Source organism: Mauremys mutica, chromosome 11, assembly GCF_020497125.1.
Source record: "Mauremys mutica isolate MM-2020 ecotype Southern chromosome 11, ASM2049712v1, whole genome shotgun sequence".
Lineage (NCBI taxonomy): Eukaryota > Metazoa > Chordata > Testudines > Geoemydidae > Mauremys > Mauremys mutica.
In genome coordinates this window covers 76283069-76307494 of record NC_059082.1, presented here as the reverse complement: position 1 = coordinate 76307494, position 24426 = coordinate 76283069, and the positions used below count along the sequence as shown (strand labels likewise).

At 43.3% G+C, this 24426-nt stretch overlaps 1 protein-coding gene across 17 annotated transcripts in view; it reads right to left on the bottom strand.

The window, feature by feature from the left end:
- SDK1 (sidekick cell adhesion molecule 1) overlaps positions 1-24426 on the bottom strand; it is a 664468-nt gene that overhangs the window by 387112 nt on the left and 252930 nt on the right. For all 17 annotated transcript variants that reach the window (XM_044979056.1, XM_044979053.1, XM_044979052.1 and 14 more), the window contains one exon: positions 417-523. In XM_044979056.1, coding sequence (XP_044834991.1) covers positions 417-523 — 107 coding nt within the window. The remainder of the gene's footprint in view (positions 1-416; positions 524-24426) is intronic.

The window sequence follows — 24426 nt, the reverse complement described above, 5'->3', positions numbered from 1 at the left end:
GTCTCCCATTTGAAACCACTTTTTCAGATCCCTCTTTTTCCTTTCCCAGAAGGACCTGGCCTTACCTGGTCTGATTATGTCTACTGCAGTTGTGTGTGAAGGGGAAGTCAGTCCTACTTACTGGTTGTGCAAAAAGACCCATGGGGTTTGGAAGATAAAACATAGCAAGCTTCTAATCCAGTCTTGGTTTGAGTGATTCAATACTTGCTACAAATATTTCACATTGCGACAGTTCGAACTTTGCTACCTGATGGCAACCACTGTCAATGTGAAAATTCTTGCAATATAATACTTTTTAAACATATGACTTATCTCAAGACATACCTAGAATAAATTGACAAACATTATTGCTATATTGTTCTTCCTGCACATAAGAACTTAATTGGTTTGTTAATAAGTTACAAGATAACACATACATGCCACTTGAACTTCAGATTTCCTTTGCAAGAGTGCCCCCATCCTGTTCCGCACCACACATTGATAAAACCCAGCATGGGACCTTTGCAAGGTTGGGATGATGTATCTGTGAGACACAAAGAGAAAGGCAGAGTTATAACATATCCTCTGTTATGGATGAAAAAGTTACTATCTATTTCCAAAAATAGGTCATGCATTAAGAAGAGTGTCCTATCCACTCTTAAATTTTGTGATGAGTTTCTACATCCTACTCTAACATTTGACATTGCCTCATGCACATCTTGCACCTCTTTCCCATGAGCAAAAATGGATAAATGACTTGCACTCTCTCAAATTATCAATGATCCCATGATACATCCTGGACTATATCCAAGAATGAAATATTTGAATTGTATGGCAAACTTTCAGTCTTATGATCCATTTATGATAAGACTAACTAGACTCAACATTTTGCTTAGTAGTATTGATTTGAGTTTTTCCCTCAACTCAATTTACCTTCATCCATAAGGCAAGAAAAGTCTAATACTTTTCCCAGAGGTGCTATAACAAAACAGAAATCTAAATAATGGCATTGGGAAAGCTTTCCAACAACATTAAAATTCAGGTATGGAAACATCTTTTACTATACTATGTGACCAACTTAACTCATAAGAGTACTGGAGCAGACAAGGTGCATTATATATTGTATTTGTTCTGCTCCTCAGCACACTTAAAAAGTCACTTAGTCTACTAATTGTTCATCTTCTTCATTCAACTATATCCGACTAGTCAACCTGAAAATGAGGTGATAGGCACAATTTTAATATGAATAAAACATCTGAGTAATATAGATAATCCTGCATTAAACAAATATTAATCAAAGGACATATTCCCTCCGGTCACCTCTGGAGATCTTATGGCAGGATTAATGAAACACTTTATGAAAAGATAAGGAAAAATAATACTGCTGAATTTTAATCTTTAAAATGTTATTCCATTAGAGGAAAAGGTGTTCATTTTCTCTCTCTCTCTCTCTCTCACACACACACACACACACAAAATCCATGACAAGAATCAGATGCAATGAAAATGAGGAAGGTGGGGAAAGTCATTTTTTAAAATAAATATAGAACTGAGTCACCAGCTATGATTACTGTATCATAATTACTACTAAATACACATATATTTCTAGGTAAGGTAGCCCACAATCAATAAATTAAAATCAACAAGTTTCAGTGATCAAATGTGACTAATTTTTTTTCTCTTTTGCTAAGCAGAAGACTAAAGCTGAACACTATAAACCACAAAAAATAGAGTCTGACTTAATTGGACATTGACAAGTCATTTTTATTGTTATTTTTTCTTCATAGTTTATAGCTCTTACAAGCTAAAATTTATTTTACTTTTTCTAAAATATTTTGTAATTTTCTGTTTGGCCAATATTGATTTCTTCCCCTTGTGTTTTAAATGGAGTCAAAATTAAAACACCCATTTTTCCTGTCTTCATCTGCACAAGGCCAGGACTGCAGAGCTAGTTTTCCTGCCAGTAGAACAGATTGAGTGGATTAGAAGTGTGCTGCTTTGACGTCCTTTTCTCAGATTTATTTGTGTATCAGAATGAAAACTCTTCTAGTATGATTGTTGGCCGGAAGAAAGAAAACCCTTTAAAGGTTACAAAGAAGAAATCATCTAAACCCACCTAAGCGGTAGCTTCTAACTCTGGATCTACTGTCTCACCATTTGTCAAGCAGGGCAAGTAGAGACACACTTTCTGGAACAAACCTACCATGAAATCTTTGCAGTATATGGTCTAAAATGATGCAGATATCTGCTTACACTTGAAGCAAGTATAGCATGGCAGGGAATTGTTACACAACTTATAACCCAATGCAGCAGACTCAAGCCATTGGTCTTATTCCTTTCCAACCCCATTCACCTACCAAATACCCAGCACAGGAATGGAACTCCTAAATGCAACTGGATGTACAAGAGAGAATTAGTTTCCCACACTTTGGGGGGACCATTCTGTTACTCTCTAGTGCAGGGGTTCTCAAACTGTGGGTCGGGACCCCTCAGGCGGTCACAAGGTCATTACATGGGGGGTCGCGACTGTCAACCCCCACCCCAAACCCCGCTTGCCTCCAGCATTTATAATGGTGTTAAATATATTAAATGGTATGTTTAACTTATTAGGGGGATTGCACTCAGAGGCTTGCGATGTGAAAGGGGTCGACTGTAAAAAAGTTTGAGACCCACTGCTCTAGTGGATTATGAGCACATTTTAAAAGTGTCTTAGAAACCTACTAAACCTTTTCTTTTAAAAAAGGAGGAGATATCTCAGTTCCTCTAACATCCAATTTTCAAACAGGTCAAAAATTTTAGCTCTAGGCTCTTCAATTTAAGGGTAAAGCCTATTTATTTAGGTCTGAATACTAGTGACATAGTAGAATTTTGGAAGCATTCTCAATCCATCTCTAACGTCACACACTCAGCTGACTTCCCAGTGATCTGCTGCAAACCATCTATCCACCTCTCTGCTGGCTGTCCCCTATTATGATGACCCATCACCATGCTTTCCATGATAACTTTCTCAAGGTTATTTCCATTTCTATTCCTGATGTGACCAAAGTACGTAAGTTTGCATTTGTTGATTTCCAACAGCAGAGTTCATTTCTCTCTAATAATACTTCTAACAAGCATTTGTTTGCTTTTTCTGTCCAAAAGAGATGCAAGAGTCCTCACCACCACTGCATCACAATGACTTCAATTTTCTTCTTGTCAGAAGCATTAGTTTCCCAGGAACCACATCAATAAGTCACTATGGAAAAAAACTAAGCTTTTCATTAGTCGAACCCCCATAAATTTCAAGATGCCATGGTTTTTCCACACTTTTGTAAGAGGGGCAATGGCTGAGCAACCTATCTATAGTCTTCAGATTTCTTTGGAGCAGCATCCTTGGTTGGATATGTATGATCCCTCATAATTAAATTAATTTACTGCCTCCACACTTAACCGTTAATTGTGATTTCCACCTGCATCCTGTGGTTATTGATCATGTCAGTGTAAATGCATTTTGTTGATGTTATATTCAGGGAAAGTCCATCTCTCTCTCTTTCCCATTTCCCAATTCAGGTTCTGGTCAGTAGCTCCAAAGGTGGATGCTGCTATTTCAACAATGGAACCTACACCATCAAGTCCTCATGAAGGGATGGAAGGATGGCTTTGTGATTTAGGCAGGTTTTCAGTTTCAGAAGCATCCACAGTCTTAAAATGGCAAATTGTCCCCTTGAATTCAGATACCATCAGATTCTGGTAATGGTTAAATTTGACATCACAACTATACCATAACTATTGTTAGTTATTTCACTGCATCCATAAATATGTATTTGCTACCTCATTTTCCCCACCCCAGTCTGCTTGTTTATCTCATCCACCTGCTAGGTCTTGTCTTTTGGGACTGTAAACTCTTTGGAGCAGTGATTGTCATTCATTATATGTTTATACAATGCCTGGTTGTGGCTTTTAGATGCTATCACAATATAAGTGTTAGATAATAAAATAATAATAAATACTCCCATATGCTGCAAAGGAAGAAAAAAGAGAGACACTTCCCTGTCCCAAAATTATTACAGTCAGGATGATGGAACAGACAAGTGAGGCTGTAACATACATTGGGAAGGAGAGATTAAGAAGGAGATGATTAGAGAGCCAATTCCACAGTCTTTGGGTTTAGGTATACATAGGTAATGTGGGTTCAACATATTTTTGTTAGTTTGTGTTTTGAGTGTAAACATGGGTCTTTTTTCTAGATAATGCTCCAATAATATGCTTTTAGAAGTGATCTGAATGAGGCAAAAGGCTCCAAAATATTTTGGAACGGTGATTCATGAGCAAGTGGCAGCATGAAAGAAGGCAAAAGCCTTTTATGGAAGCATATGAAACAGGAATCCAGGTTGGTGTAACTGGGGAATTGGCTGCATGTCAGGAGGTTAAGGGGAAGAATGCTAAACAGACAGGGAAAGAGCTCTTGACAGGAACTTTATGATGTAGAACCTTAAAAGCAAGGACAAGATTTTTGAACTTCATTCACAGTGCCGTGGGGAGCCACTGGGGAGTGATGTGACTCTTGATCACATAGACTAGTGCTTATGCCTGCCAAATTTTATTGCTCAGATCTTGGTTTACAAAAATGACTAACCAGTCTCCCTATGAAAGGCATCTGCTATTCGGGACTGGAAAGACTCTTAATCTCAGGAATATTTTTCTTCTACAACCTTCTGCCAGAAACATCATAAGAACAGAACTTATTCAGTCTCAGACAAAGGGAATATGAATTCAAGTTTTGTTATCATCAGTTCCAAACCTCAGTGGTAACAGATGTAGGAGAGAAGTCATTCTTCCTATACTTCCCTAAGTACTTCTGAGTATCTGTGGATCCATGAATCCAAGCTGGCCCCTGGAGGCAATCTCCAAATTTAGCCAGGCATTATCTTTTATGCAGTGGTCATTTACTCAGAGTCATTTTCCTTATTGCCATGTTAAGGCCTCATTACAGAATACCCTCTCAAACAGAGCTGAAATATGGACAGCAATGCCCCAGCCATAAAGATTTTTCTAGCATTAAATATATGTTTGGTGCCCTGTGAAGAAAGAGATAAATGTGTGTAAGTCAATCTTCCTCATTTCCAAGAAAGCTTGAGAGGACTCCAGGTAGTTCTGGTACCTAAAGAAAGTCTACTTCATGAAAACACCTAGAAGATAATAAGGTGATAAGTAACAGTCAGCACAGATTTGTCAAGAACAGATCATGTCAGAGCAACCTAATAGCTTTCTTTGACAGGGTAACAAGCCTTGTAGATAGGGAGGAAGTGGTAGATGTGGTATATCTTGATTTTAGGAAGGCTTTTGATACTGTCTCTCATGACCTTCTCACAAACAAACTAGGGAAATACAACCTAGATGGAGCTACTATAAAGTGGGTGCATAACTGGTTGCAAGACCGTTCCCAGAGAGTAATTATCAGTGGTTCACAGTCAAGCTGGAAGGCCATATTGAGTGGGGTCCCTCAGGGATCAATTCTGGGTCTGGTTCTGTTCAATATCTTGATCAATTATTTAGATATTGACATAGAGAGTACACTTATAAAGTTTGTGGACAATACCAAGCTGAGAGGGATAGCAAATGCTTTGGGGGATAGGATTAAAATTCAAAATGATCTGGACAAACTGGAGAAAATAGGATGAAATTCAATTAGGACAAATGCAAAGTACTCCATTTAGAAAGGAACAATAAGTTGCACACATACAAAATGAGAAATGACTGACTAGCAAGGAATACGGTGGGAAAGGATCTGCAGGCCATAGTGGATCACAAGTTAAATATGAGTCAACAAAGCAAACCTGAGTCTGGGATGTATCAGCAGGCATGTTGTAAGCAAGACATGAGAAGCAATTCTTCTGCTTTACTCCACGCTGATTAGGCCTCAACTGGAGTATTGTGTCCAGTTCTGGACACCACATTGCAAGAAAATGTGGACAAATCAGAAGAAGTCCAGAAAAAAAGTAATAAAAATGACTAGAAGTCTAGAAAATATGACCTATGAGGGAAGATTGAAAAAAAATTGGTTTGTTTAGTCTGGAGAAGAAAAGACTGAGAGGGGGTGTGAGAACAGTTTTCAAGTACATAGAGGGTGGTTACAAGGAGAAGGTAAGAAAAAAATATTCTCCTTAACCTATGAGGAAAGGAAAAGAAGCAATGGGCTTAAACTGCAGCAAGGGCAGTTTACATTGGACATTAGAAAAAACTTCCTAACCTAGTGAGGAGGGCTTTAAACTAGGTTCACCGGGGGAAGGAGACCAAAGCCCCGAGGTAAGTGGGGAAGTGGGATACCGGGAGGAAGCACAAGCAGGAGACTGCAAGAGGGGAGGACTCCTGTCTCAGACCGAGAAAGCGGGACAATCAGCGAGTTATCTTAAGTGCCTATACACAAACGCAAGAAGCCTGGGGAACAAGCAGGGAGAACTAGAAGTCCTGGCACAGTCAGGGAATTATGATGTAACTGGAATAACAGAGACTTGGTGGGATAACTCACATGATTGGAGTACTGTCATGGATGGATATAAACTGTTCAGGAAGGACAGGCAGGGCAGAAAAGGTGGGGGAGTTGCGTTGTACGTAAGAGAGCAGTATGACTGCTCAGAGCTCCAGTATGAAACTGCAGAAAAACCTGAGTGTCTCTGGATTAAATTTAGAAGTATGAACAACAAGGGTAATGTTGTGGTGGGAGTCTGCTACAGACCACCGGACCAGGGGGATGAGGTGGACGAGGCTTTCTTCCAGCAACTAACAGAAGTTGCTAGATCACAGGCCCTGGTTCTCATGGGTGACTTTAATCACCCCGATATCTGCTGGGAGAGCAATACAGCAGTGCACAGACAATCTAGGAAGTTTCTGGAAAGTGTAGGGGACAATTTCCTGGTGCAAGTGCTGGAGGAACCAACTAGGGGAAAAGCTCTTCTTGACCTGCTGCTCACAAACAGGGAAGAAATAGTAGAGGAAGCAATAGTGGATGGGAACCTGGGAGGCAGTGACCATGAGATGGTCAAGTTCAGGATCCTGACACAAGGAAAAAAGGAAAGCAGTAGAACAGAGACCCTGGACTTCAGAAAAGCAGACTTCGACTCCCTCAGGGAACTGATGGGCAAGGTCCCCTGGGAGAACAACATGACGGGGAAAGGAGTCGAGGAAAGCTGGCTGTATTTCAAAGAAACCTTATTGAGGTTGCAGGAACAAACCATCCCGATGTGTAGGAAGAAAAGTAAATATGGCAGGCGACCAGCTTGGCTTAACAGTGAAATCCTTGCTTGTCTTAAACACAAAAGAACAGCTTACAAGAAGTGGAAGATTGGACAAATAACCAGGGAGGAGTATAAAAGTATTGTTCAGGCATGCAGGTGTGAAATCAGGAAGGCCAAATCACACTTGGAGTTGCAGCTAGCCGGAGATGTTAGGAGTAACAAGAAGGGTTTCTTTAGGTATGTTAGCAACAGGAAGAAAGTCAAGGAAAGTGTGGGCCCCTTGCTGAATGAGGGAGGGAACCTAGTGACAGAGGATGTGGAGAAAGCTAGTGTACTCAATGCTTTTTTTGCCTCTGTCTTCACAGACAAGGTCAGCTCCCAGACAGCTGCACTCTGCAGTACGGTATGGGGAGGAGGTGACCAGCTCTCTGTGGAGAAAGAAGTAGTTCGGGACTATTTAGGAAAGCTGGATGAGCACAAGTCCATGGGCCCGGATGCGCTGCATCCGAGGGTGCTAAAGGAGTTGGCCGATGAGATTGCAGAGCCATTGGCCATTATCTTTGAAAAATCATGGTGATCGGGGGAGGTCCCGGATGACTGGAAAAAAGCTAATGTAGTGCCCATCTTTTAAAAAGGGAAGAAGGAAGATCCAGGGAACTACAGGCCAGTCAGTCTCACCTCAGTCCCTGGAAAAATCATGGAACAGGTCCTCAAGGAATCAATCCTGAACCATTTAAAGGAGGGGAAAGTGATCAGGAACAGTCAGCATGGATTCACCAAGGGCAAGTCATGCCTGACTAACCTAATTGCCTTCTATGACGAGATAACCGGCTCTGTGGATGAGGGGAAAGCAGTGGATGTGCTGTTTCTGGACTTTAGCAAAGCTTTTGATACAGTCTCCCACAGTATTCTTGCCAGCAAGTTAAAGAAGTATGGGCTGGATGAATGGACGGTAAGGTGGATAGAAAACTGGCTAGATGGTCGGGCTCAACGGGTAGTGATCAATGATTCCATGCCTAGTTGGCAGCCGGTATCAAGTGGAGTGCCCCAAGGGTCGGTGCTGGGGCCGGTTTTATTCAATATCTTCATTAACGATCTGGAGGATGGTGTGGACTGCACCCTTAGCAAGTTTGCAGATGACACTAAACTGGGAGGAGTGGTTGATACGCTGGAGGGTAGGGATAGGATACAGAGGGACCTAGACAAATTAGAGGATTGGGCCAAAAGAAATATGATGAGGTTCAACAAGGACAAGTGCAGAGTCCTGCACTTAGGATGGAAGAATCCCATGCACTGCTACAGACTAGGGACCGAATGGCTGGGCAGCAGTTCTGCAGAAAAGGACCTAGGGGTTACGGTGGACGAAAAGCTGAATATGAGTCAACAGTGTGCCCTTGTTGCCAAGAAGGCTAATGGCATTTTGGGTTGTATAAGTAGGGGCATTTCCAGCAGATCGAGGGATGTGATCATTCCCCTCTATTCAGCACTGGTGAGGCCTCATTTGGAGTACTGTGTCCAGTTTTGGGCCCCACACTACAAGAAGGATGTGGATAAATTGGAGAAAGTCCAGCGGAGGGCAACAAAAATGATTAGGGGGCTGGAGCACATGACTTATGAGGAGAGGCTGAGGGAACTGGGATTGTTTAGCCTGCAGAAGAGAAGAATGAGGGGGGATTTGATAGCTGCTTTCAACTACCTGAAAGGGGGTTCCAAAGAGGATGGATCTAGACTGTTCTCAGTGGTAGAAGATGACAGAACAAGGAGTAATGGTCTCAAGTTGCAGAGGGGGAGGTTTAGGTTGGACATTAGGAAATACTTTTTCACTAGTAGGGTGGTGAAGAACTGGAATGGGTTACCTAGAGAGGTGGTGGAATCTCCTTCCTTAGAGGTTTTTAAGGTCAGGCTTGACAAAGCCCTGGATGGGATGATTTAGTTGGGTTTGGTCCTGCTTTGAGCAGGGGGTTGGACTAGATGACCTCCTGAGGTCCCTTCCAACCCTGAGATTCTATGATTCTATGATTCTAAGGTGGTTAAACACTGAAATAAATTGCTTAGAAAGGTTGTAGAATCTCCATAATAGGAGATTTTAAAGAGCAGGTTAGACAAACACTTGTCAGGGATGGTCTAAATAATACTTAGTCCTGCCATGAGTACACCACACTGAACTAGATGACCTCTCGAGGTCCCCTCCAGTCCTACAATTCTATGATTCTATTAAATCATAAGTTTTAAAGCAGATGCTGCACTCTAACTCCTTAGTTGTCCAATCTTGACAGTTTGCAGTCTCAGTGGATTTGGAGGAAGTCTAAAAACATGTTCCAACCTGACCCATTCATCTACATTTTCTGAGGTTTGGAGTGGGTAAAGAACACTACCAATACAAAATATGCCATTTGTTTTATCTCTGGCACCAAGAAACTAATGGCATTACCAGTAAATCAAAAATATTCATATCCATACACATGCAAATGCCATACCACTGTCTAGATAACTTGACATTTCTGAGACCAGCAAGTACCTTATGGCCAGTCAGAAAAAAAATCTGTCGATGCTTGAGCATCGACAAGACTCCATTTTAATCTCTAATTGACACCCTTAATCAATCAAACATGATGGAGACACTGAAATCAAGGTGATTTCAATCAGTTTGAAGTTTGTCTAATTTGAAAATTATTGCATATTTATAGGGAACTAAATTATAAACACTGTTTTCAAATGCCATTACTGCTAGGGAATCGTATTTGAATTTTCCGAAACTGCTAAAGGGAATAAATATTATATTGAAAATTAAGTCCCTGATTGTGCAAACACTTAAACAGGAATGTAACTTTACTCATGTGATTAGTCCGATTGACTTACATGGGATAATTCATGGTTTTAAAATATGAACATATGTGATTGCAAAATTATGAGACTAAAATGGCATCTTTATTAAAAACTTCCTTCTTAGAGGTATAAAATCTCTGTAATTTCAAAACAAAATTGCTTCAGTATTAACAATGAAAAGCTATGTAGACTTCCAATTGCTTCAGCGTTAACAGTGAAAAGTTATTTAGACTTCCAATACATTAATGAGGTTATATATATAAAAAAAATTTAAAAACACAGACACACACACACACACACACAATAGGCCATTTTTTAGGGCTGTCAATAAATCGCAGTTAACTCACGTGATTAATTCAAAAAAATTAATCACGATAAAAAAATTAATCACGATTAATTGCACTGTTAAACAATAGAATGCAAATTGAAATGTATTAAATATTTTGGATGTTTTTCTACATTTTCAAATATGTTGATTTCTCTTACAACACAGAACACAAAGTATACAGTGTTCACTTTATATTATTATTTTGATTACAAATATTTCCGCTGTAAAAATGATAAACAATTCACCTCATAAAAGTACTGTAGTGCAATCTTTTTATTGTGAAAGTGTAACTTACAAATATTGATTTTGTTTGTTACATAACTGCACTCAAAACAAAACAATGTAAAACTTTAGTGCTTATAAGTCCACTCACTGCTATTTCTTGTTCAGGCAATCGCTAAGAAAAAAAGTTTGTTTATATATACAGGAGATAATGCTGCTCGCTTGTTATTCACAATGTCACCTGAAAGTGAGAACAGGCATTCACATGGAACTTTTGTAGCCGGCATTGCAAGGTATTTACGTGCCAGATACGCTAAACATTTGTATACCCCTTCATGTATAGGCCACCATTCCAGAAGACATACTTCCATGCTGATGATGCTCTTTAAAAAAATAATGTGTTAATTACATTTGTGACTGAACTCCTTGCAGGTGAATTGTATGTCTTCTGTTCGGTTTTACTCACATTCTGCCATATATTTCATGTTACAGCAGTCTAGGATGACGACCCAGCACATGTTCGTTTTAAGAACACTTTCAATGCAGATTTACAAAACACAAAGAAGGTACCAGTGTGAGATTTCTAAAAATAGCTACAGCACTCCACCCAAGGTTTAAAAATCTGAAGTGCCATCCAAATATGAGAGGGACAAGGTGTGGAGCATGCTTTCAGAAGTCTTAAAGAACAACACTCAGATGCGGAAACTACAGAACCCAAACCACCAAAAAAGAAAATCAACCTTCTGCTGGTGGCATCTGAGTCAGATGATGAAAATGAACATGCATTGGTCCACTCTGCTTTGGATTGTTATTGAGCAGAACCTGTTATCGGCATGGATGCATGTTGTATGGAATGGTGGTTGAAGCATGAAGGGACATATGAATCTTTAGCGTATCTGGGACGTAAATATCTTGCGACGCCGGCTAAAACAGTGCCATGAGAACGCCTGTTCTCACTTTCAAGTGACATTGTAAACAAGAAGTGGGCAGCAAATTGTAACCAAACTTGTTTGTCTGAGAGACTGACTGAAGTAGGACTGAGTGGACTTGTAGGCTCTAAAGTTTTACATTGCTTTATTTTTGAATGCAGTTATTTTTCTGTACATAATTCAACATTTGTAAGTTCAACTTTCTTGATATCGAGATTGCACTACAGTACTTACATTAGGTGAATTGAAAAATACTATTTCTTTTGTTTTTTTATAGTGCAAATATTTGTGATCAAAATAAATATAAAGTGGAGTACTGTACACTTTGTATTCTGTGTTATAATTGAAATAAATATATTTGAAAAAGTAGAAAACATCCAAAAATATTTAAATAAATGGTATTCTATTATTGTTTAACAGCATGATTAATCGCAATTAATTTTTTTAATTGACTGACAACCCCACAAGACACCTAAAGTTAGGCTCTTTAGCCCATATTTAGGCACCTGAGAGTGGATTTTTGAAAAGCACTCAAGTGACATAGGAGCACAAGTCCCATTGACTTCAAACTGTAAATGCTGATAAAGGTACATATCCAGGTTGAATCTCGTCAGATTTCTTGACAACTGGAAGTTCAATATATCAAAAGGTCATGTAGGCTGAAAATATAGCATGGGATATTTGCTTATCAATTTTGGGTTTGAGTTTATGTGGTTCTCACAGAAAAGATATAAATAAAGGCCCAGACTTTTTTTTAGAAGATATAAGCATTTTATGTATGAAATTTAGCAGAAAATGCTGCCATATAAAATCTGAAATTCTAAAATAAGGAACTAAAGAAACAATTACAAAACATCTACTTCAGTGATTTAAGACTATGAGATAGGAAGAACATAGAGAATCATCAAAATATAAATAAAAATGATTACATATTTTTAAAAAATATTGTAATCCAAAAAACAGATTTTTATTTTTTTAAATCATGATTATCCATTCAGCTGTCGAAAAAAGGTCATTTTATGTTATGTTCTCCACATTTACCAAAGCTTCAGCATTTTCTGCTAGAGACAGAAACATAATACTTTCAGAATTCATAAGCAGAAAGTTGATCCAAATATAACTTAATCCCAAAAATGAACAGCATTTTTACAGTGATCAAGAGATTATTTTGCTTTCATTTTGTACGCATTCTAAACCACAAGAGAAAAGGAATTTCCATTGTCTGGATGCCAGCAGGGCACTTAAAGTTTCTGCAAGTAATTTAGAAAGATGGACAGCCTATTTGTTTTGAATGGAACAGCCAAGTAGAGAATAGCTGCCTAGAAGATTTCCATTGCAAGATGGATAGTGACATGTATCAAAGAAACCTAAAAAGCTTCTGTTCCAGAACATAAGGGCTCACTCAGCCAGAGTGATTGTGAGATCTTGGGATTCAAGGACAAAACCTTGACCAAAGATCTATGCAGAACTGCAAGTTGAAGTTTAGTTCATTAGAAGACTTTTTCCAATTTCCATTTTCTTTTTAATGCACCATGTAAGTTAAAAGACAGTGTGGCTGCAGGAGAAAGGCAGTGCTTAATTTGTAATGAAAGACATGCCAGAGTTCAAGCAATTAGGTCCCAGGTCTCAAGCAATTTTTTACTTTCATAACTGACATGGCATACCCAGAGGTGCCAGGATATAAACTGCTAAGCCTAGAGGTACCAGGGCTCAGCCCTGACAAACCCTGGCACAAATTGAGCACTGGAGAAAGGCTTTTTATAAGTGTGGCCATAAAGATGCCAATAGAAGGCAAATTTGGGGGAAAAAACATGCTCATTTTAAAAGAAAAGCTGTTGGAAAGACTAATTTCTATTCAAAATATGTTACCAGAGCCTTAAGAATCTACCGATTTAGCCTCTTTTATATATAGGCAAATTAAACTGTGGCCCTCTAAAATTAAAAACACATCAAAATACTGAGATTGCCACGTAGAAAACTAGATCATGCTACTGCTCAAAAACCCTTTTTTATGTTAAGCTACATAACATTTGCTTCAACTTCCAAGATCACCAAATTTGGGACAAAGGCAGTGGATGGGATCCAAGGAGTCTTGTTCTAATTAACAAAAATTAAAAAAAAAAAAAAAAAAAAACAAGGGGGAAAAATGATGTCTGAAGTTCAGATCTACTAGTTCAGACTTGATGCATGCTGATGTGTATTATCCAATATCCTTACTTCAATCAGCCAGTATTGATTTGTTTTTCATTGTGACGTGTCTATCTCATGCCACAAAGTTATAAGGTTCATCTATAAATATGTAAGATGAACTAGTGTATGCAAAGTCACTACAATGCTCTGCATACATAATTAGCATTATACAAAGAAAGAATTTCTAACCTGCATAAGGTAAGTTGCTCATTCAGGATCATTTGTGTTAAGACAATACTGTGCAAAGACTCCAATTACTCTGTATTTAAAGTGTCGAATCCTACCATGAACCTGAGTAAACATTTGGGGGCAGGGTGAATGTCCTCCTGAAAGTACATGCCCTTCATATCAAGAGCTGCAACCCACATGTCCTTTTCTAGGGATGGTATGTGCCCGTGTTATCATGGGAAATAAAATGGTTGAGACAGTGGAGAATGACAATGGGTATCCAGCCATCCTTTTTGGGTACTAGGAAGTACATTGAGTAAAAGTCCTTCCCCTAAAGCTGAAGAGGTACCAGAGCTCTAATGCACCTCGTTCAAAGAGATTCTTCTTCTTGTTTGAGAATCTCCTCATAAGGATAGCCCCTGATGTTATGTCCTAGGGGCAGCCGGTGTAGGAAGCAATCACTTGAGGCCAGAGAGCAGACAGCTAACCAAAACCTCCATTTTATTTACAGAAACAGAGAGCTCACTCAGCCGGTTGAAACCGGCTGAGCTATCCCTTAATAGTCTAACTCAGTTGCCATAGTAACAAAACCCATGACAACCAAATACACAACATATTCCTCCCCGCCCTAATAAGAACATCCCCTAAATAAAACACACACTAAACTAGAGAAGGAGGGTAGACTGCCTCCATTCCTGACTAAACCCTGGGGATTATTTTGCCCCATAACCGTGGGTTCGCCCTAACTAAAGATCCAGCCGATGAGGAGGCCTTCTGTCTCTAGGTGGGTTACGGCGAACTTCTGGTGTTGTTGCACCCGAAAGTACTAGGGGCTCAGGGTCCGCAGCACGAATAGGTGAGGAGGTGGTATCAGCTCGTGCTGGGCAAAGGGGTATCTCAGCTGCCGGCAGTAATGGAGGAGAACAGTCAGGAACAGGTGACTCATGATTCGGTGTCTCACCAGGAGGGGTGAAGTCAGACCCCTCAACTGCAGATGGGTCCTGAAGACTGGCATGACCTGGCAACAGCTGATCTACATGTCGCCGCCAGGTAAGATTCTCTGCAGTCCGGACTGTATAGGAAACAGGTCCTGTTTGAGTGATGACTGTGGCCGGGACCCATTTAGCTCTGGAAGTATAATTCTGAGCCAAAACTGGCTGCCCTGGGCTAAAGGTTCGGTCTTTTGCTCTGGGTGCCCGTCTGATTACTTGATATTGCTGCTGATGTTGCACAGTTTGTCTGGGTTCAGAAGGTTTCAGCAGATCAAAGCAAGTGCGCAGCTGTCGTCCCATCATTAGAAAGGCTGGGGAAGCCTGGGTCGTAGCATGAGGTGTGTTTCTATAGGAAAGTAAGAAGGTATCCAGACGCTTTTGAATGGAGTGTTGTCCCTTTGCTGATTTCAAAGCGTTTTTCATTGTCTGCACAAATCTTTCAGCTAATCCGTTGGTGGACGGATGATATGGTGCTGACGTGATGTGGTGTATCCCATTTGCCTTCATAAAATTTTGAAACTCCTGAGAGACGAACTGCGGTCCATTGTCGCTCACAAGTTGTTCTGGCAGACCAAAACGACTAAAGAGTCCTCGTAGTTTTTGGATAGTACTCTCTGCAGTAGTGGACTGCATTATAGAGACTTCTGGCCATTTAGAATGGGCATCTACTGCCACCAAGAACATGCTTCCTTCAAGGGGGCCAGCAAAGTCAACGTGAATACGTTGCCACGGGTTTTCAGGCCAGTCCCATGGGTGTAGGGGTGCCCACTGGGGTGCATTTCTTACACTCTGACATGACATACAAGCTTTTGCCTTCTCTTCAATAGCACTGTCCAATCTAGGCCACCAAAAATAGCTTCGTGCAATTTCCTTCATGCGCACTATTCCACAGTGACCGGAATGTAGCTGTTCTAACATCTGTGATCTCAGGGGTGGTGGAATAATGACATGCCTCCCCCACAACAAACAACCAGATTGGACCGATAACTCCGTCCGCTTGGACATGTAGGGAACAAGGTCGGGTGAGACCGGAGAGGTTTGTCGAGATTTTCCATGCATCACCAGGTCCATAACTTGGGATAATACTGGGTCAACGCGGGTTGCCTTCTTTATCTGAGTAGCAGTGATGGGTGTATTCTCTACCTGTTCAAAGTAGAAGATTTCCTTTTGGGCACTATCTTGATGTTTGACCGGTAAAGGCAACCTCGAGAGGCCATCTGCATTGCCGTGCAGAGTGGATTTCCGATATTTGATTTCATATGTGTGTGCAGAAAGTATCAATGCCCAACGTTGCATACGACTAGCAGCTAATGGGGGAATGCCTGTGTAGGGTCCAAAAACTGATGTCAGAGGTTGATGGTCTGTAAGAAGAGTAAACTTTCGCCCAAACAGGTACTGATGAAACTTCCTAATTCCAAAAACAATTCCTAATGCCTCACGTTCGATTTGGGCGTAGTTAGTTTCTGCTTTGCTTAGAGTGCGTGAAGCAAAAGCAATAGGTCTTTCTTCTCCCGAAGGCATAATGTGTGACACGACCGCTCCCACTCCATAAGGGGAAGCATCGCAGGCCAATTGCAGGGGTAAGGATGGATCAAAGTGCGTTAGAACTTCAGAATTTAACAATGCATCCTTAGCTTTGTTAAATGCAACATCACAGGCTTCAGTCCACTTCCAGGCCTTGTTCTGCCCAAGGAGCTCATGAAGTGGTTTTAGCAGTGTGGCTAACTGTGAGATGAACTTTCCATAATAGTTCAGTAGTCCTAGAAATGAGCGTAGCTGGCTTACATTTCGAGGTGGGGGAGCCTCCACAATAGCTTTAACTTTTGCAGGGGCCTTATGAAGACCTGCAGAATCGATGATGTGTCCCAAATATTCAACAGAGGGCTTGAAGAATTCACACTTGTCTTTGCGAACTCGTAGGCCATACTCTTCCAGTCTTTGTAGGGTAGCCTCTAAATTCTTTAAGTGATCCTCTTCATTTCTTCCAGTGACCAGGATATCATCCAGATAGCACTGAACTCCTGACAAGCCACACAAGATCTGGTCCATAGCCCTCTGGAACAGGGCGGGAGCCGATGTGATTCCGAAGGGCAGGCGACAGTATCGATAAAGCCCCTTATGAGTCACAATAGTCAACAGCTCTTGGGACTTTTCATCGACGTGCATCTGTAAATATGCTTGACTCAGATCAATCTTACTGAACTTTTGTCCCCCAGCCAGGCCTGCGAAGAGGTCATCGATGCGGGGAAGTGGGTATTGCTCTGCACACAACACTGGGTTGACAGTGACTTTAAAATCACCGCAAATCCGGAGAGAGCCATCTTTCTTCACTATTGGAACGATAGGAGTGGCCCATGAGCTATGGGTAACTGGTATTAGGACTCCATTGGTGACCAGGCGCTCCAGGTCTGCTTCAACTTTTGGCCTGATGGCATATGGCACAGTTCGGGCTTTCAGATATTTTGGTGGACTGCCAGGTTTAATGTTCAATGTCACAGGCCTGGTCTACACTAGGATCTTAAATCGAATTTAGCAGCGTTAATTCGAACTAATCGCTCAACCGTCCACACCAGGAAGCCATTTAATTCGAACTAGGGGGCTCCTTAGTTCGAATTTGGTACTCCACCCCGACAGGTGGAGTAACGCTAAATTCGCACTTGCTAGCTCGAATTAGGCTAGGTGTGGATGCAAATCGAACTTAGTAGCTCCAGGAGCTATCCCACAGTGCACCACTCTGTTGACGCTCTGGACAGCAGTCCGAGCTTGGATGTTCTGAGCAGCCACACAGGAAATGACCCGGGAAAATTTGAAATCCTTTTCCTGTCTGGACAGTTAGAATCTCATTTCTTGCTTTGACATCGGGGCGAGCTCCGCGGCACCTGCAACGATGCAGAGCTCTCCAGCAGAGGAGTCAGCCCAATGCAAGAATAGAAAGAGATCCCCAGCATGGACAGACCGGGAAGTCCAGGATCTGATCGCTGTGTGGGGCGAGGAGTCTGTGCTGTCGGAGCTGCGCTCCAACAAGCGTAATGCAAAGACCTTCGAGAAGGTCTCCCAAGCCATGACACAGAAAGGATACAGCCGGGATGCGATGCAGTGCCGCGTGAAAGTCAAGGACCTGAGGCAAGGCTATCAAAAAGTCAGAGCGGCAAACGGACGCTCCGGAGCACAGCCCCAGACATGCCGCTTCTACGAGGCACTGCATGCCATTCTCGGTGGGTCTGCCACCACTGTCCCACCAGTGACCGTGGACTCAGTGGATGGCATAGTGAGCCAGGACAGTTCCTACTCGATGTTCGCCGATGGGCAAGACGACGAAGGGTCCGTGGAGGAAGGCGCAGGCGACAGCGAACACAATGCCCCTTTCCCTGACAGCCAGGATCTCTTCATCACCCTCACAGAGATCCCCTACCAACCCTCACCGGCCGTGAACCCGGACTCAGAGTCAGGGGAAGGATCAGGCGGTAAGTCGTATAAACAAGAAAATATTTATTTGCTCGAAAACATGTATACCAAAAATATAAATTCTATCTATAAATACTATATCTAAAAGTTTTTAAAGGGAAACTAAACGAACAGTAGGTCTACACAGATTGGGATGGAACAATAGTCCTCCATGGACAATTCCACAAATGCTTCAAACAGTTCCTCAAATACCCTCCGCAGGAGGTTTCGAGGAAGAGGTGCCTTATTTGGTCCTCCGGTGAAGCTCACTCTTCCACGCCACGACATCCTCAGATACAGGGGAACCATCGCCTCTACCAGCATGGCCGCGTAGGGTCCCGGTCGGTGAAGTGCTTCCCTTAACATCCTTTCTTTCTGCACTCGAGAGACACGCCTCAGGGTAATCTCGTTACTGAAGTGCTGCATCTAATTAGGGCAATTAGCGAATAGTTACTGTTCTTAATGGTTTACTTATACTTTGCATAACAAAGCCCCGCGCTTAGCAGCCACGTGCTGTAGGCCACACAGGAAAAGCATACATTGATCTTTCCCCTGCAGTGTCGGGAGTGGCTGCAAAAGGGTCATAGTATCTGATTTCCAGATTGCCTTTAGCACGACGGCACAGCTATCCGTTAACTGATAAGCATAATGTACTGTAAGGCTTACCAGGACTCTCTGCTAGAGGGATTCTGCTATCTCTCCCGACTTCTCCGCTCTCCTGTGCAATGGCGCAGCCAATCAGAGCGTAGGCCAAAATGTTGTGCTTCTCTGGAGACCACGTGACACTTGTTGTCCGGTACGGTCTTCTTCATAGAAATTGACTAGACGGTGTTCACTGTTCGCCAAAATGTATCTGTACAAGGAAATCACTAACTTTCCCCATCACACAGCTTCGGCTCCTTCCCGGACTGCCCCGGCATCCCCCTCGCAGAGACTGGCAATGATTAGACGGCGAAAGAAGAAGACTAGGGACGACATGTTCGCTGAACTGATGGCCTGCTCCCGAGCAGAGGCTGCAGAGCAGAAACACTGGAGGGAGACCCTATGTGAGCAGCATCGCACACTCATGGAACGTGAGGATAGGTGGCGGCAGGAAGACCAGCAGACCACCCAAACGCTGCTTGGTCTCATGAAGGAACAAACGGACACGCTTCGTCGCCTTGTTGATGTCCTGCAGGACCGCAGGCTGGAGGACAGGGCCCCCCTGCAGTGTCTCTGCAATCGCCCTCCCCAGCCAAGAAGTCCTGGCCCCCCCTCACCCAAAAGTACAAGACGGAGGGGTGGTAGAGGCCGTGAGAACTGTCACTGAACCAGAGCAGAGCGGCCGTGTACCCCGCACTTCTCACGTTAGAAATTTGTAGAAGTGCTTCCCTTATAGGCTCAGCCAGTCCCAAATCCAAGGTTCATCCCCCCACTGTTTATTAGATTAATAAAAGATGTTTGCTGTTAATCACTGTTTCCGTCATGTCTTTCCTGTCAGAGGATTTTTCGGTGTATGGGGTGGACAGGGGTTTCATACTTGCACGGTATAGCCTACAGTACCAGGGTACAGACTTGGGGAAAGGATCAACTGCGGGGCACACACACACTGCAGTCAGTAGGCACCAGGGTCATTCTGTGTTGTGTATGCTGCCCCTGATCATTTCGTAATGTGTATGCTTGTCCAGGGTCCTAGCGCCTGCCACGCCATTACTGTGAAGGCAGGCTGCCCTTACGATGCACTTGCAACGGATCCACGAGCCTATCCGCTGCCCTGAGCCCCAACAAGAGCCCTCATCCACGGACAGATAGTCACCCTTCTCCCACACCCATCACCCCTTCCCACGCAGAAACCCGCAGCCCACTGCCGTCATCCAAACCCCTATGCAAAGAAGGCACCACTCGCCCCTTCCTGCAAACCCTCCCCTTCATGCAGAACCACTGTCATCCGTCCCCCACCCCAGAGACCTATGTAGGAGCAGGAGGATGTCAGTCCTCTATGGAGGAAGCGGTCTGTACGTCAGTGCACACCGTGCCCAGCACAGTATGCGTCCATGTCTCAACACCAGAACAGAAATGCAAAGTAAAAGAAAGATTTATTAATAATGAGTGTAACAATTAATTTGCTTAAAAACGTGCTTTGGAAGTGGGGGAAACTTGGAGAACGTGGCATGTAGCCGCAGATCCAAATCGACACAAACTGACACAGGCCCAGGGTCAGTTTCTCTTGAAAGCAAGTGGAGAGTCATAGGTTACCCTGCTCTCCGAGGAAACTTGCTTTCAAAGCCTCCCGGATACAGAGCGCTTCCCGCTGGGATATTCTCTCGGCACGGGTGTCTGGCTGAGCGTAAACTGCAGCCAGGCGATTTGCCTCAACCTCCCATCCGGACAAAAAGGCCTCGCCCTTGCTCTCACAGAGATTGTGCAGCACACAGCAAGCAGCAATAACTACGGGGATATTCTTTTCGCTGATGTCCGAGCGAGTGAGTAAGCTCCGCCATCTCCCCTTGAGACGTCCGAAAGCACACTCCACCACCATTCTGCACTTGCTCAGCCGGTAGTTGAAGAGTTCCTTCTCTCTGTCCAGGGCGCCTGTATAGGGCTTCATGAGCCAGGGCATTAGCGGGTAGGCTGGGTCCCCGAGGATCACTGTAGGCATCTGCACATCCCCAACCGTTATTTTGTGGTCCGGGAAGAAAGTACCTGCCTGGAGGAGTCTAAAGAGACCAGAGCTCCTGAACACACGCGCGTCATGAACCTTGCCCGCCCACCCGACGTTGATGTTGGTAAAACGTCCCCTATGGTCCACCAGTCCTTGCAGCACCATTGAAAAGTAGCCCTTTCGGTTAATGTAATCGCTGGCCTGGTGGGCCGGTGCCAGGATAGGGATGTGAGTCCCATCTATAGCCCCACCGCAGTTTGGGAATCCCATCGCGGCGAAGCCATCTATGATGTCCTGGATGTTTCCCAGGGTCACCACCTTTGAGAGCAGTTGCTCAACGATTGCGTGGGCTACTTGCATCACAGCAACCCCCACGGTAGATTTGCCCACGCCAAAGTGGTTCGCTACTGACCGGTAGCTGTCTGGCGTGGCAAGTTTCCAGAGGGCTATGGCCACTCGCTTCTGCACACTCAGGGCTGCTCGCATCCGGGTGTCCTGGCGCTTCAGGGCAGGGGACAGCAAGTCACACAGTTCAAGGAAAGTGCCCTTACGCATCCTGAAGTTTCGCAGCCACTCTGTGTCATCCCAGACCTGCAGCACTATGCGGTCCCACCAGTCCGTGCTTGTTTCCCGGGCCCAGAATCTCCGTTCCACAGCATGAACTTGACCCATTGCCACCATGATCTCCACTGCCCGGCATACCCTGCTTTCTGAGAGGTCTGCGCCACTCTCCTCACCGCGCTGCCGGAGCCTCCTCGCCCGATTTCTCAGCAGCTGACTGTTGCAGAGGTGGACGATAAGGTGCGAGGAGTTGACAACGGCCATAAGTGCAGCGATGATCGCAGCGGGCTCCATGCTCGCAGTGCTGTGGCGTCCGCGCTGTCACTGACCAGAAAAGTGCGCAAACAGATTTCCCACCGGCGCTTTCAGGGAGGGAGGGCGTTTGTGAGTGACGGTTGAATGATGACAGTTACCCAAAACCACCCTCGACACATTTTTCCCCCAGCAGGCATTGCGAGCTCTACCCAGCATTCCAATGGGCAGCGGGGACTGCGGGAACTGTGGGATAGCTTCCCACAGTGCACCGCTTCCAAAGTCGACGCTGGCCCCGTGAATGTGGACTCAGAAATTCGAATTAGTGTATTTAGTATGGATACACAAATTCGACTTCATAAGGTCGAATCCACAAATTCGAACTAAGTTGATTCGAAATAGTCTTGTAGTGTAGACAAGGCCACAGTGATTCCCTTCATACTTCCCAAATCATCTCCAAAAACAGCAGCATGTTTCCTTAGTATAGGGGTTAGACTGGTTTCTTCTTTAGTCATCCGGTGCACTTCTGCCCAGTTCAGCTGAATCTTCCCAAGCCAAGACCTACCCATTAAGGCTGGGTAGTCACCTCTCACCACAAACAGTGGCAATTTAGCCGCCTGTCCATTGAGCTCCACCTTAACATCAATAGTGCCCAACATGGGCACAGCTTCACCTGTATACGTCTTCAGAACAGTTTTTGTTGCCTTAAGCGGAAGATGCTGTAGCTTTTCCTTATACACAGTCTCAGGAACCAGCGAGACAGCTGCACCGGTGTCTAGTTCCATGCGTATAGGTTTGCCCTCCAATAAGGGGGTTACCCAGTATTCATGTGAGCCCGCTGCCAAAGACAAAACATGCAGTGGCACTTCCTCTTGTGAGGAGGTGTCACCTTGATCATCCTGGGTCTGCTCTAGGGTATGCAAGGTTCCTCTTTTTGTCGGCCAGACCACAGGCCTCTTTTTCTTTTGTTTACAGGCATACTCAATGTGTCCCTCTTTGCCACAGTGTCGACACACCAGGTCCTTACACCAGCATTCTGATGCCTGGTGACCCAGCTTACCACAGCGGTAACATTCTTGACTCTGCACCGTTTTGTGGGTCAGTTCTTGTGACACTTTTTGCACCCTAGGGGATGCACCGATGTATTGTGCCTCCCTTGTAGCCAGTTCCATGGAGACAGCAATATCAACAGCCTTCTGTAATGTAAGCTGGGCCTCTGTCAGTAGGCGCTTCCGTATAGCTTCACTGCAGAGGCCACACACTAACCTGTCACGCAGGGCATCATTTAACATCTCTTTAAATTCACAGTGTTCTGCTAGCTTTTTTAAAATGGCTACAAATTGTACAACTGTTTCATCTTCCTTTTGGTCTCTTTTGTGGAACCTATATCTTTCAACAATTACCAGTGGTTTTGGGGAGAAATGAGACCCCAGGATGTCACTGTAAGATTTAGTCTCAGGCTTAACAGGGTGTAGTAAGCTGCGTAGCAGAGAGTAGGTTTTAGCCCCTACAACAGTTAAGAATATTGGCACCTTCTTCGCTTCTGTAATGTCATTTGCAATACCAAAAAGCTCAAAACGCTCAGTATACACATGCCACTGCTCTGTATTCTCATCAAAAGGCTCCAGGGGCCTGGTCAGAGTAGCCATGATTTTTAGTTTCACTTTCACAGTCAGTGCAAACAAGCAGCTTTTTTTCTTTGTTTGGTCTTTACCTTGACTTCTACTTCCTTCTGTTACTGGAGCAGCACCAGGATCCCACCCTCGTTGCCAGTGTTATGTCCTAGGGGCAGCCGGTGTAGGAAGCAATCACTTGAGGCCAGAGAGCAGACAGCTAACCAAAACCTCCATTTTATTTACAGAAACAGAGAGCTCACTCAGCCGGTTGAAACCGGCTGAGCTATCCCTTAATAGTCTAACTCAGTTGCCATAGTAACAAAACCCATGACAACCAAATACACAACACCTGAAAGGGGGTCGGCAAAAGGTTTTGGAGGGGGCAATGTAAACTCAATCACATAGTCAGAATGGATGATATTTAAGTCCCACTTGTCCATAGTTATTGAACTCCAGGTGTGGAAAAAGACCAACAGACAACACCCAAAGGATGTGTGGGGATTGGCAGACAGTGGCATTACTAGTTTGCAGCTCTCAAGCTCCCATAAAAAAGAACCCTTATTTAACCAGGATGTTTATCTCCTGAGATGAAATCAGAACCAATTATATCACATCCAAAGTTTAAATCCTGCAAACAAAATCTTTATGTCAAAATGTGCCCTTTCTTGCAATACATTCCAACATACCTACAGCACAAAAACCTTTCTGGGGGAGCACATGAATATTAAGACAGCAAATCTAGAAGTTTTCCATGCATACCAGTTCAAAACCCTTTTGTGCTTATCTTGGGTTACAGAGAGCTATTAAAATTAAGAACAGACTTGCAAAATTAATATTTTATGTAACTGTTATTGTAATTATTAATAGTTCATATTTTACTAGCTTTTCAAGCACATATAGCTGTAGCAAATGTGCTTTAATTAGATATGAAAAACAAGAATAGTTAAGTGCTAAATAAAATAACCATGCCTTACATCATGGCCTGAAATTGAATATAAAGATAAAAAACAAGGTACTGTGTATGTAATAGGTGTGTGGTCTCACACACACACACACACACACAC